Source organism: Myxine glutinosa, chromosome 7 (genome assembly GCF_964187855.1).
Source record: "Myxine glutinosa chromosome 7, kmMyxGlut1.1, whole genome shotgun sequence".
Lineage (NCBI taxonomy): Eukaryota > Metazoa > Chordata > Myxini > Myxiniformes > Myxinidae > Myxine > Myxine glutinosa.
The window spans coordinates 44612328-44628118 of record NC_136267.1 but is presented as its reverse complement, the minus strand read 5'-3'; the positions used below and the strand labels follow the sequence as shown (position 1 = coordinate 44628118).

General features: G+C 38.0%; 1 protein-coding gene across 7 annotated transcripts in view; it reads left to right on the top strand.

The window, feature by feature from the left end:
- Positions 1-15791, top strand: part of LOC137431178 (tensin-3) — a 391044-nt gene that overhangs the window by 160083 nt on the left and 215170 nt on the right. For 6 of the 7 annotated variants that reach the window (XM_078781594.1, XM_068122190.2, XM_068122191.2 and 3 more), the window contains one exon: positions 2613-2651. Coding sequence is in view for 4 of the 7 variants with exons in the window: in XM_068122190.2 (XP_067978291.2) it covers positions 2613-2651 (39 nt within the window). In the remaining 3 variants the exon portion in view is untranslated. Of the gene's footprint in view, positions 1-2261; positions 2390-2612; positions 2652-15791 lie in introns of those variants that run through there. The other variant, XM_068122193.2, reaches the window with a different exon arrangement.

Here is a 15791-nt window from a genome sequence, read left to right as displayed (position 1 = left end):
CCATCTTGGAAAAATCGAAAAACATTGCACCTCTTTTTCTCCAAAACCACTCTATGGAAAAATTGAACCATGGCTCATTGTAAAGAACTCCGCATGGGGAATAAGTGTTTTTATTGGTGCCTTAGTTATGACGTCATAATTTGACAGGGACAACGCTTTCTTTGTCTGATCAGTTTGAAATTTCTTGAGCGTGATCTATGCAACAATTATATTCGAGAATATCAATTTATGATGTCACGGCTCACATGGTTTGGCAGCCATATTGGATCAAAGAAAAAAAACCCTTCAAAAACAGAAGAGTTGGCTCACACCAAGTTGACTGCGCAGGGTAAGAATTCCATCAATACCATCTAGTTGTTAACTATGGGTCTGATTGTGATCCATCATTTCATAAATAAATTATTCAATCATTAATTAAGACTGCCCTGATTCTAAGCAAGACAATTCCCAAAAATCCCCACCTCTGACACAGCAAAAAGTTCGTTCCAACAAGATCAAACACCGTTTGTTTGAAACTTATTTCTCATGCATTTTTGTTTTCATTCACACGACAGTTGGCCTGGTGTTTTGTGCTTACTATTGTATGAGGTACGAGCGCCCATCCTACCCAAAATTCCATCCATGAACTAATCACTTATACATTTAAATGTAAACAAAACAAGGCTGCTTCATACCTTATCTAGCTGCTATTACTTCGCAAGATGCTTGAGCTCATGGTTTATATTTTTCTGTGCAATGTTATTAAAGGTCCATTTTGGCATACAATGGATTTGGATTCTTCAGAAGCTGGTGATTTATGTCGTGTTATTGAAAGCATCCTTTCATCTTTAACCCTGTAACATTCTGCGTGTTTTTGAAACAATATCTGTAACTTCCACAAATGGTTTCGCAGCTCACAAAGGATATCGAAATATATATATATATATATATATATATATATATATATATATATATATATATATATATATATATATATATATATACGTATATATATACACATATATATATAATATATAATATATATTATATATATATATATATAATATTATATATATAATATTATATATATATATATATATATATATATATATATATATATATATATATATAATATATTATATATATATATATATATATAATATATATTATATATATATATATAATATATATATATATATATACATATATATATATATATACATATATACATACATACACATATATATTTACATATATATATATATATACACATAAAATAAAATAAAAACTTCCGTTGAACTTGGGGCTGACTCAGAAGAAGACCTTTGTTGGTCGTAAGCTTGTCGACAATTAAAGATCGACGTCCTGAAGCTACGTCCGCGTCTTATTTAATCTAACGATTATTTATTCAATACAAATGAGACGCCCTGCTCATACTTTGGAGTTTCTACTATTTCTTACAGTTATATATATATATATATATATATATATATATATATATATATATATATATATATAGTATATGTATATATATATATATATATATATATATATATATATATATATATATATATATATATATATATATATATATATATATATATCAAGTTTGTTCCATATTCCTACAAAACACATTTTCCAAAACTTTTTTTGTCATCTAATATCATTCAACGTATTGTCAAGTGAAAGCCTGATGAACAAAAAATAAGTACAGCTTACAAATTAATGTCTTTATAAAGCAATAACTGCTCTACTTGGGAGTAGCATTTGAAAAGACGATTATATTGACACATCTGGAGTTGGTTAACTAATGTTAAGTTTTTTGATGGTTAAAGAAGCCAATTTGTCCTCAAAGTAACCAAACATGTTTGTAAAAGTTGCACGTTATGATGGAATGTTAGCCAGTGTAAAAACATTCCCAAGCTGCAGCTTGTCTTGGCTTCATTATATGAAAACACAAAATACAGTTTTATTTTTCTTTTACCCGGTAAACCAGAGTATGTACGTACAGTTTCAAGAAACTCTCTGGTTTAGAACAAGAGCGGATGTGGTTGTTTGGAAAGGGGGGAACTTGTGCATTCACGGTCAGTTAAGCACAAATGCTGATAGTTTAATTCCCATAAAAGCCTCCCTATTCCTGCACTTTTATGACCTATATAGGTGTGGGATTGTGCAAAGAGTGGTGGTCGAGAGGAATTAAGATGAGATCCTTGTTCCTTTCTCCAAAGTTTCCCACATTGTCACTGCTGTCCTTCTTCATCATAGTGTAAGGGCGAGGGAATTAAATGGTCCAGACGGGAAGTGGGTGGGTCGAGGCCAGTACAAGGCTTGGCCGGACCATTTGCTTCGTGCCAGTGAGAGCAGAGGGACGGCGTATCCAGTCAGTCGGGCATGCGGAATGAGACTCGAGGTTTGTCCTCAGAAGGAGAGAGAGAGGGAGAGAGAGAGAGAGAGAGAGAGAGAGAGGGCACTCTGAATGAGTCACCTACATCCCATTTGTACTTGCACTGTTCTCTTGTTTGTGAACTCTTCTAATTATAAGATGTACAAATTTATTCTTACAAAGATGCTTCAAATGCCAACGAGAGTGATTTGATCAACTGACAGAATTTATGCTACTTTGTGTTTTGCAGGTTTTCACAACTTGTGAGCTACCAATCAACTATGAACTGGTTTGTAAACTTTGTATATATTTTTTGTTTGCTTCCTAATAGTTTCATTTTGTCTTTTTTTTTTTCATTGATAATATTTTTCCTTACCGGGAATTTAAAGTTGTTCCATGAAGTTTTTGCATCATTCAAAGTTGATGCATGTTTCATTCTAATTATTAATTATCTCACCGTGTGGTTAACATTTACAAGTTTGGCGTGTGAAACTCTGCTTTTATTAGCGAGGATGAATAATTATATGTAGATTTTGAAAAACACATTCTTTCCTTTTCTTTGAACTTTTGCCAGACCACATATTTTGTCAAACCACATATTTTGTCAAACAAAATTTGTTAGAAACTTCCTTAAGCAGGGAATATGCAGACAAACGAAGAATGAGCATTGCATGAGAATGACAAAGCTCTTTCCATCTGTGCCAGTAAACTGGTCTACATGCACGCCGTGCCTCTCCTACACCATGTGAGTCAAACGTCACCCTGTATTCTCCTGCAGAATTGGGCTGAGAGAGAACATAGCGGGAAACCCAAGGGAGGCTTTAAGGTTCCGCCAGCGTAGTGTGGAGCTTGGAACACAAAGCCCCAAAGCACCCTCAAGTCGCTTTGAAAGAGACCCTTTTGATAGGGATTTAAAATATATATTTCCTCTTATGCTTACAAATGGTAATTATAAGGATATGTTTTTGTCCATAACAATTGGTACATTTCACAACAGCATATGCAATGCTTTCGGAGCCTTTACATCATATGACACAAGGTATAAATAAAATGTCAGTTATTTAAACTAAAACAAGAATGGCACTCGGTAGAGCGCAAACCTCCGCCAGGCTGAACAGGTTATGTTTTGTGGATACCAGAACAGATCCACTGATAGGCCGGATCTGGATTCGTACATGAACCAAAATCTAATCGGCTTGTTCTTGTCACCATGCTCTAGACTCTAGACATGGGTAATGAATGTAGAACAGAAACGAAGGCTGGAAAGGGTGGAAATGCGAATAGTTCAGTGGATGTGCGGAGTATCGTTGAGAGAGAGGAAGACAAATGATGAATTGCGAAAGATGATGGGAATAGAGCCTGTGATGGATGCTGTGAAGAGGAACAGGTTGAGATGGTTTGGTCATGTGTTGAGGAAGGATGAAAGTGATTGGTTGAGAAGAGTGATGGAAATGAATGTAGAAGGGAGTAGAGGATGGGGAAGACCGAGAAAGACTTGGCTAAAGATGGTGGAAGACGAAATGCGGGCAAGGGGGTTAACAAGGAGAGATGCAGAAAATAGGGCAAGATGGAGGAGATTGTCATGGGGCCCGCAAGGCTAACCCCCGCTCTTGCAGGGAAAATAATAATCTTTAAATGCCTGTTGTTGTTGTTGTTGTTGGTGTTGTTTGTTCTTGTCACCCACCCAACTCATCCATCAAGTTTTGTCATAACCAATCCACAACTTTTTGAAATCTCATGCTGTATATCGTTTTGGCCTTATATCTTAATGGTGAAGAATCACAATTTTTTTTCAAATATTCTAGTATCGGAATCCAAATCTTCACCAAAGGCAAAACAATTTGTCCTTGTCACACACCCAACCTGTCCATCAAGTTTCATTCGAATCCATCCATAACTTTTTGAAGTATCATATGCTATATATAGTTTTGGCCCTATTACTCAATGGTGACAAATCACAAAAAAAAAAAAAATTCTCGTATCTGGATCCGTCTTCATATCTTCACCAAAATCGAATTGGCTTGTTATTGTCACCAACCCAACTCATCCACCAAGTTTTATCATAACCCATCCACAACCTTTTGAAATATCGTGGTGTATATCGTTTTGGCCTTATATCTTAATGGTGAAGAATCACAAAATAAGTTTTTTTTAAATTCTCGTATCGGGATCCGAATATTGACCAAAATCGAAACAATTTGTCCTCGTCACACACCAAACCTGTTCATGAAGTATTGTCCAAATCCATCCATATCTTTTTGAAATGTCATGCGATATATCGTTTTTGGCCCTATTACTCAATGATGAAGAATCACTTAGAAAAAAAATTTAATTATCGTATCGGGATATGTATTCAGATCTTGCCCAAAATCGAGTCATTTCATTCTTGTCACACACCGAACCTCTCCGCCAAGTTTTGTTCATATCCGTCCATAAGCTTTTGAGATATCCCGCTCACAGACAGACCAACCAGACAGACAGAAGGACAGGCGTGAAAACATAACCTCCATCCACCTTCGGTAGCGGAGGTAATTGATCACAAGTTATGAAAAAGTGCAATTTTTAATTTGTATCTCGAGAAACAGTTTACAATCATTCACTTAGATTTTTCAATTAAAGCAGTAAGATATATAAAATACCATGTCTTATTGTCTTGGTTTTACACTACTCGACAGGCAGAAAGTTTGGGATTTTTTTGACATCATGATAATTCATTTATTTATATTGCTTAATCAGATTATTAAAAAAAATAACCACCTTTAGAGGCCATTTTTCCCCGCAAAGCGGGGGTTGGCCTTTTTCGGGAACCGTGGTTGTTGTTGTTTTTTGCGTTTGTTGCTTAATCAGATTAATTTATTTTATTCATGATTTATAGTTATATTTACGAAGGTGCTTGGGTTTCACATTGCTTTTGACATTTCCTTAATATTAGGCGTATTATCCATAATAAAGGCGTAATATAGCCGAATATGTGTGCGGAAAGGTAAACAGGTGCTGCAGACTGTCATGTTGAACCCTACCTCGTGCCGTGAATGTGAATTCAATGTTTTGCAGCTTGTATATCAGACTTGGTCATGGCTATGGTTTGTCAAAGAAACATTTTAAAGAAACATGTTAACTTGTGCCTACTGTTTATGGAGGGGTCGTGGGATGTAGCATATAGAAATTTGATTCCTGAAGATCCCTCTGTGCTTGTCCTCTTTCAAATGCCCTGAAACAATCTCAAGGAATTATAATGGGATCCGATGAAAATGTCTTTGCAACCTCATTAATTTTTACAAGTTTTCAATATAAATGCATCTTAGGATTTTTGTAAGGGCAATATTGTCCGCATGAGGAATCAAATTGACAGGCCGACCGACGGGAAAGTTATACTTTGGCACAAACTTATCAGTTTGGAGGATTTCACATGATGCGTGAAAATGTTCAAGTTCTCAGAGATCGATCAAATATTGCCAGAAATATTTCAACACGTCACAATAATCATACTAAGGAGATAACAACCGCATATAGGGATAACAACCAATAGGAGAGTAACAGTTTGCCTTGCACAATCTTCAAACATCATTTTAATCGTATTCTAATCTATTAATGAATATTTTTTATTCGTGGGCTAAGGCTCGTAATAAAGCACACAAACAAACACACACACACACACACACACACACACACACACAAACAACACACACACACACATGCAACACACACACAAACAAACGACACACACACAACACAGACACACAGACACACACACAGGCACACACACACACACACACACACAAACAACACACATACACACAAACAAACAACACACACACACACAACACAGACACACAGACACACACACACACATACACACACACAAACAACACACACACATACACACACACACACACACACACACACACACACACACACACACACACACACAGTCAAAGGTCAGCATCACAATAATCAATTTTCATCCAATTGACCTGAAATTATAATTTACCATTTGAGTTTTGCAATCAAATTTTCAACAAAGCTTTATTATGATAATGTGGAAAAGGCAAATTGATAATTTGGTCAAAAGGTCAGAGGTCAGGGTCAGATAACATTGTCGATTTTCATATGGTTGACCTGAAATGTTAAGAATTTGCAGATTGGATCAATGAATTGGTTCACCAATCAAAAACTAGAAGCTGTTTTTTTTTTTAGATCAACAGTTCAAAGGTCAAGGCTGCATAAAATAATCAATTTTCATTTTGTATTTTTTTAAAAACTGCTTTCGTTAGTTTGAGTATACAGAAGAAGAAGACTTCTGCATACAAACGGACGTGGACGGGCTTTGCATTTTCACATGATTTATAGTTTGTGTTTGAAAGGAAATTTGAAGTTGATATATTTTTATTTTTTTTGAAAAAAAAATTTGCAAAAAATAATTTGGTAATTTTTTTTTTGTAGGAGTGCTTAACATATTTTATTGTTTATATAGATGTGAAGTTAGCATGATAACTGAGAGGGGTAGGCGTACTTGCATTTGATCTGCCTAACTTGAGTTTGAATCTCGACCCTGTTCTAAATTGTCATCCTGGTGTTTCCCAGTACGCGCTGTCCTTCAGATGGATGTTAAGCTGTGACACCCATGAAGTGTCACTGGTGATTGGTGAAAGTTACAGATCCCATGGTCTCTTTCACAAATAGTGGGCGAGTTATCGCCATTACCCTCAGTAATTTATGAATTCCTGATTGTCACGCTTCAGGCCTGGCCAGCCAGTTCCAGAAAGCCCTGGGTCAGAACCACTCGGACGCCCCTCACCCAGGTGACACTACAAGAAGGTGGGAATAATTTGTGCCGTTAAAGAATGAGTAATAGCTCTATCATGCAGAGTGAAGCATCTGCAACAAGATCATACAGTGTGCTTAGATTGGAGCAAAATGTGTGGCAAACACAGAAGAGATCATCAACATGCTACTAATGGTGGTTTATAAATTTATGAGTGAGAGATGAAAGCACACCTTTGCAAAATAATGTGGTTTTTGCAGTTATGTTCGCACAGCATGACGCAGTGTAAATACACAGCCCCATATGTTCCCCACATGGAACATACTTATAAATATCAAGTTACAGGAAGAGAGAATTCACACCTCACCACAGGACAAGGTAAATATACCTTGGCATGGTTTTGGTACTTGGACCATGCCAATATGTCCGCCACACGGGATGAGGTGCACAAACCATGATGGTATCTTCACTCAGTACTAAATGTACAGTGCAAAACACTTGCACACCAAAGTGCGCACTATATAATGAGCTAATGACACACCACCAACAAAATTTAATACAGCATCAGATGGAGTTACATCGTAGAAGCACTGCATGGTGCAACATATGGAGCACGGACACAAGATAGATGTGATGTTTAACCGGTTACACCCGGTAAACGAAAACGACACTCTGTGGAGCGCATGCCTCCACCATGCTGAACAGTTTACGTTTTGTATCCCACTGATAGGCCGGATCTGGATTCAGACCTGAACAAAAATGAAAACGATTCGTCCTTGTTACACCCAAACTGTCCACCAAGTTTCATCCAAATCCATCCACAACTTTTTGAGATTTCATGCTATATATCAGTTTTAGCCCTATCTCTCAATGGTGATGAATCACTAAAAATCTAGTATCCAGATATAGATCTTCACCAAAATCTAATCAATTTGTCATTGTCACATACGCAATCCATCCATCAAATTTCGTACAAATCCGTCCGCAACTTTTTGAGATATCCTGTTCACAAATAGACAAACAAAGAAACAGGCAGACAAACAGACAGACAGACAAACAGACAGACAGAAAAGAAAAACAAACATACAGACAAACATACAGAAAAGCAAACAAACATACAGACAAACAGACAAACAAACAGATAGACAAACAGACAAACTAACAGATAGACAAACAGACAAATGAAAAATCACTCATAGAGCGACACTTGGCAAAACAGAACAAAGTAGCATGGCACTCAGTAGAGCATCCTTTTGACCTCAAAAATAATTTGTGGTTGAATTCAGTGACCTGATATGCAAATCGTCTTCAAAGTTTAAGTTAATCTGATGAAAAGTTGACAATTTTAGAAATCTGGCCTATGTTGACCTTTTGGCCTATGTTGACCTCAAAAATAGTTGGTGGTTGGTTTCAGTAAGCTGATATGAAAATCCTATTCAAATTTTAAGTCAATCGAATGAAAATTAAGGATTTTAGAAATTTGAAATTGTTGTTGACCTTTGGCCTACATTGATCTTTGGCCCATGTTGATCTCAAAAATAGTTGGTGGTTGAATTCAGTTCGCCGATATGTAAATCGGATTCAAATTCCAAGTCAATCGGATGCAAATTGAGGATTTTAGAGATGCGAAAAAAGTGGTTGCCCTTTGGCCTATGTTGCTCTTTTGGCCTATGTTGACCTCAAAAATAGTTGGTGTTTGAATTCAGTTAGCCGATATGTAAATCCCATTCAAATTTCAACGTGAATCGGATGAAAATTGAGGATTTTAGAAATTTGAAATTGTTGTTGACCTTTGTCCTAGCCTGATCTCAAAAATACATAGGATTTTGTCGGACCACGAACTCTACCATTTGGTGAAGTTTCCTGAAGATCGGTTTAAAATTGTGACCTGTAGGCAAGTATAAGTGAGCGGACAGACAAACAAACACATACTTTAAAAAGTTTCTCATTTTTTTTGCCAAGTAACAGACAGACAGGGGTGAAAGCATAACCTCTGCCCACCTTCAGTGGCGGAGGTAATAATAAGGCTTCCCATGCGTGAGGAAAACACATGACGTGTTATCTTGAACGATTTGAGGTATTTCGACTGAGCAAAGCTTTGTTCGCAATGGTCGCTTCTAACAGGCCCATGGTGCGTGCTGGCCGGTTTCCATCAGGAGGTGCCCCAAGAATGTCTACCATGGTTAATGGCCGAACCTCTCTCTATTCGGCTGCTTTTTTGTTGTTTTCTATTCATTACACTGCATTACATTATTGTTGCTGTTCATTGCATGGTTCTTTTCGGGAATCATCAAACCTCGTTTACTGTGTGCGTATCATTAAGCACCTTCGTCGAAGCCACATCTAATTTTTCCTGACTTTTGCAATGAACCATATTTTAAGGATTCTTCCAATTCCGAATGTTTGGTGTCCTTTTTCAATATAGCAAATTCATCAAGATTTTGACTTTGTTTTTTTTTGCAGAAGAGGATATAGACCTCAGTAGCAGGGAATATCTATCGCTTTGGTCCGACTACCATCCCCAGTGATGGGTCGACCTCTAAACAACATCAAAAACAAGAAAAAGAGCAATCAGCGATTGCAAACCCTCGCCAGGATGTATTATATGTGGTTTTTAAGGCTTTTGTGTTAAAACAAATATGGCGGCAGAACCAAGTGACGTCATTATTGTTTTTTTCTCCACTAATTTATTCCTAGATGATGCTCAAGAAATTTTCATCTTTATCAGATGAAGTTTTGTACTTATCGAATTATGATGTCATAATCGAGGCACGTATGACATCATCATTAACATATGTTATTCCACATGGAGAGTTCTTTACAATGAGCCATGACTCAATTTTTTCTATTCAGCACTTTCAGAGATATAGAGGTGCAAAGTTTTTCGGTTTTTCCAAGATGACGGCCGAACCACGTGACCTATAACGTCATAATTATCATTCAAAAAATTAAACAGGTGGAGTTGCACCTATAGTGATAATTTACTGTCGATCGGACCAACGGTTGCAGAGAAAATCATATTTATTCTGTACGGACAAACAAACAAACAGACAGACAGACAAACGGACTCAAATGCAATACCCTCTCTTCTGGCGAGGGTAACAACATCGAACGAAGCTCTCCATGCACTTTTCATGAAACAACATCTGTGTTCAGAACTGGACCAAAATCAAATTGGCTTGTTCTTGTCACCCACCCCACTCGCCTACCCAAAAGCTCCCAATGGGGAAGAATAACTTTTAAAAATCTCGTATCCGGATCCAGATCGGGATCTTCATCAAAATAGAATCGATTCATCCTTGTCACACAACTAACCATTCCACAAACTTTCGTCCAAATCCGTCCACAACTTTTTGAATTATCCTGCTCACAGACAAACAGATAGACAAACAGGGGTGAAAACAAAACAAAGTGAAATCATAATGTGAAATAGCAATTTCAAAATGTTATATTATGCGTTACTTTTGCACTTTTGCCAATATTTGTCACCATAATGCCTCTGCTAGGCAAATTGCAGCGGCGTCACTCTCTGCTCATCTGCAATTGATTAAATGCTGGTCTGGTAAATGGACATCTCCTTCAATCCTGGAAAATCTCACTCTCTCACCCTGTCAATCCAGAAGGATTGCTAAAGTAACCCACCTATCTATTTTCATGGCCAGCCACTTGTAGCCATTCAATCTTTTGAGCTTCTAAGACTCAACATCAGTCAGGTATGACCTCTCCTGGGTCATATAGCACATAGTTAAGCTGGGCTCCAAAGTCAGATGCAGACTGGACATCCTCCACTGATCCAAGTATTTCCTCGGAAAATCGGAACTCTTCACAGTCTACAAGGCCATATTGTTCATCCATAGCTCATTGGAGTACTGCTCATCATTGAGTACTGCTCATCCTGACATCACATCTGTCTCTCCTGCATTGTGCAACTCTCAACTTTATTGGACTCTCCTGTGATGAGGTCAAAGAGGGACAGTTTTTTAATACCCACCTTTTGATGTTTTGTCTACTCTTGCTTATCTTGCATATCTTGCTATAATTCACCAAATGTCTGTCCGTCTGTCCGTCTGTTCCCAGGTACCGCAAAAACGGCCGAACCGATCGCAACGAAATTTTGGATGGGTAATCCTGGGACCCCCTGGAGTAAAATAGGCTATATTGTTTTTCCAATTTCCAAATTTTTCCAATTTTCCAGTTTTTCCAAACACGATGGAATCATATTTACCGATATGAACAGTGATGTGGCTTTTATTGAAATTCTACAAATACTGTTTAGAGTTTGATGATTCGCATGTGATACGATTTAACGGATGTTTATATAAATCGTTTAAAATAAAATAAAAAGCCTTCAATTTCTGATATTTTGCCTTTTCATTTGGGCCTCCCAATTGAAGCCCCGCCCCGTAGGGCGGGTACAGTTGCTGGTATTAATAACCTGATGATAGGTTTGTCCCATCTATGTTAAAACTTTATTTCTCCTCCATCCGCATGTTAACCTTCCACCCTTATAGTTATTCACATCCACCATGCACGAACATAATAACTGTGAAAACAATTATTGGTTTCCATATATAGTGCACACTCATGGTGTACACTGGTCTGGACAGTTTTGGGTATTTCGAGCAGCTCTTCAATTTTGGAGCCATGATGTGAGAGCTGTCATTTCCCTTCACAAGAACATCATTTTGCATCTCTTTTGCAAATACACCAAATACATCGAAGGTTACTAGATCTATATCTAATTTGTCTTACGTGTACTCATTCGGTTCACCTCCAGTAAAAAAAAAAAAGAAGCTTTTAATTTTTCCAGAATATTTGCAAGAAGTGTGATGAACCCTACGCTATTTTAAAGTGAATCCACAAATAATACATCTTTTATAAATGTTTAATTATTGATACCATTACTTACGAGAAATCTGGGAAATATGAAAAAACATCATTTGTGATCTGTCACCGATGACCTTGAATATTATTGGTACTCTGTTTTCTATCCAATGAGCAAATAGACCTGGCAAAGACCATCTCCTCTCTCTCTCTCTCTCTCTCTCTCTGTCTCTCTCTCTCTCTCTCTCTCTCTCTCTCTCTCTCTCTCTCTCTCTCTCTCTCTCTCTCTCTCTCTCTCTCTCTCTCTCTCTCTCTCTCTCTCTCTCTCTCTCTCTCTCTCTCAACCAGGTTATAGCAGGAATTTTTTAATTTGGACAGGGTACTGGCACACAATTGCCAACTCTTTTTGAAAGGTACCGTGAGATATTTAACATCCACACTAGAGAAGGCTAACATAGAGGACACACTCTTTGATGCGACAGCAGCCTGCCTGTGAAGCACCAGGATGAGAGTTTATGGTCAAACCTGGAATTGAACCCAGACTAGACAGCTCAAAAGTGAGTGTGTGACCTCCGACCGATCCTGTCAGCCTGCACCCTCATTTACACTGCCATAAAGATAACTGATATATACCGAATGAGGCAACTTCAAAGAAAACTTTGAAAACTGTTTGGAATCTAATGTATGCAACTTAGTGAAACTCTTGCAGGGCATGTTAAGCTCCATTAAACCAACGCTGGGTTCAGAGTACATTTTAAGGTTATATATTTAATTGATATACAATGGCAAATCTACAGTGGCCTGTAAAAGTATTCACCCCCTCCCCACCCCCCCCCCCCCCCTATCCAAGGTTTTCACATTTTTATGCCATCTGAGCTTATTTCTTGATACTCTCAATTCAAACTTAATATACAGTCTTCACAAACTACTCCAAAGTGATAAAGGTAAAAAATGCAGATAAATGTGAATAAGTTTGATTAACAGAAATCAGATGATTCTCAGTTGCATAAGTATTCAAACCCTTTGCCTAATCAACCCGAAATAACTTCAGGAGTAAACTATTTGTTTGAAAGGTTACAAAATAAGTGTAATAGGTTTCACCTGTATGTAGTCAGTAGTTTAACTTAAAAATTAAGCTTCCCCAATTATCTAAGGAGTTTTAAGGTGCAACTCACTTGGTAAACCAACAAGGCAAACATGAAAAACAAGGAACTTTCCTAAGAAGTCAGACATGAAGTGGTGGAGAAGCACCGATCTGGAGAGGGTTATAAGAGGATTTCAAAGTCACTCATTATCCCCTTGTGTATGGTGAAATCCATTATTAAGAAGTGGAAGATGTATCATATCAAGCAGACTCTACCCAGATCAGGTCGACCATCCAAACTTAGCAGCTGGGCAAGCAGGAAACTGCTTTGGAATGTCACTGTAAATCCAATAATGAATTTTAAAGATCTGCAAGGTTCTATGTCCGAGATGGGAGTCAGTGTTCATCATTCAACAATATTCCCTTCCCTTCACAAAGCTGGCTTATGGTAGCCATTTCATCTCTTGAGTACACTTGTAATGCTGTACACTTGTCTGGACAGTTTTGTGTATTTCAAGCAGCTCTTGAATTTCGCAGCCATGACGTAAGAGTCAACATTGCCCTTTACAAGAGCATCAACTTGCACCTCTTTTGTTAATACATCAGCTGTATGAAGCTGGACCAGCTTTATACGGGTTGCAAGAAAGAAGCCATTATTGAAATAGGCGCATCTAAAAGCTGATATGGAGTATCTTAATGTGTTTAAACTGCAGGCAAGTGGAGAAAAGTTTTGGTGTCAGCCGAGACAAAAATTGGACTTTTTCATCTAAATTCAAAGAGCTATGTTTAACGCAAGCCGAACACTGCACATCACCCAGTCAACACCAGTCAAACGTTTAAGCATGGTGGTGGCAGCATCATGTTATGGGGCTGCTTTTCATCATCAGGGACTGGCAATCTTGTCAGGATACAAGGAGCAATGGACAGTGCAAAGTACAGGAGAATCCTTGATGAAAACCTGCTTGAATCAGCCATGAATCTTAAACTGGGTAAGAAATTCACGTTTCAGCAGGACAATGATCTGAAGCACAAAGCTAAAACTGCACTCGAGTGACTGAATAAGTATAACATAAATGTTCTTGAGTGGCCCAATCACAGTCTTGACTTGAACACAATTGAACATTTATGGCGAGACTTGAAGATTGCAATCCATCGACGATCCCCATCAAATTTGACAGAAATAGAGCAATTTTCACGTGAAGAATGGGCAAATATTTCACCATCTCACTGTGAAAAGCTGGTAGAGACGACCCAAAAACACTTGAAGCAGTCATTCCTGCAAAAAGGTGAGTCCACGAAGTACTGACCTAAGGGGCAGAATACTTTTACAACCAGTGAATTTTGATTTGTACATGAGTTTTTGCAGGTATTCCTGACATGGAACCTACTTCAACTATAAGAGTGTTTAGATTGATCTCTTTATTTATGAATAAAAAGGTTCATTTGGAAACATTGTTTATCCATAATTCGTAATTCATCTAAATGTGCCATTTTTGGTAGGGGGTGAATACTTTTGCAAACCACTGTAGAATGTCTACTGTTAATGCACAGGAAATTGTATGGTGACTCCCAGTGGTATTTAAGTGTCATGTAGATTGCTGCTCATCTTCATGCTGTTTGGTTTTGCCTTGGTTGGGTGGCGCTTTGTAACCAGAGGCGTGAGGTCACAGGCCAATCAATCTAGAGCCGCAAGATGCCCATAAGCCTGTGTTTACCAAGATGCCCACAATTCGGTGCCCACAAGCCTGCCACCCACTCCCCCCCATGATAATTACAACCATGAACCCCCTATACCGCTCAATCCAAACATTACTCTCCATCCTCACCAAGCTGCTTGTATTTGATTTGACCAGCATTGAATTGAGTGCGGGAAGAGAAAGAGAGAGAGAGAGGAAAGAAGATAAAAGAAAGGAAGAAAGCTTGCTATGGATTATTTCGATTCCCTGGAGCTTGAGCACCACAATGCCCATTCGAACCGTCGCATCTCGGTACTAGATTGCTCTGTCCTCCATACTAGGTCACCTGCATATGTGGTGGATGCACTGGCAGAGATGCTATTTCCACCATTATCACCCACTATATTATTCTGCCCCGGCTTCAAGTTGAGGTTTATTTATTTATTTTAATAACCTACCTATCCCCGCCCATCATGTGTCGTTACCAGACTTAGACTTAGACAGGAGTATTTAAGTCCTGTTCAGATTGTCGGAGATTCCTCTCATCTGAAAAGTTGCTCTGATTATATGAAGTATTGATTCGTCTATAGCTTCTGGACACATCTAGAGAGAGTCTAACTCTACATATTTACGTTACAGTTGAGTCTAAAGCATTCTGACTCATCAACTCTCCCAATCTGACCTCAAAACTCAACTTGCTTGAATTATCCCGTAATATTGGCTCTCTTTCTCTTTTCTATAGATATGGCCTCAAGTATGATTCAGTCCGTGACGAGAGTCTTTAACGTAAAAAGAAGAAAAAAAAGAAGTTAAGATTCTGACTGTTTTTTTGAGGCTCGTATCGGCCGTATGGATTTGTGCCCCCAGTCTTCAAATGTAGTTGTTTTTGTGTAGTAATTTATTTAAGTGATTCTTCACCATTAGGAGACGGGACAATAAATGATATATACAGTAGTGTGGGAGCTGTGCTCGCACGATAAAATCGGACAAAATGGACGACGCCAGGAATTAAGTTTCTCTGAGCTATTTATTCCCAGCTCACTCAAACGAACTCCAAAGCACTGAATCAGCCCATCGAAC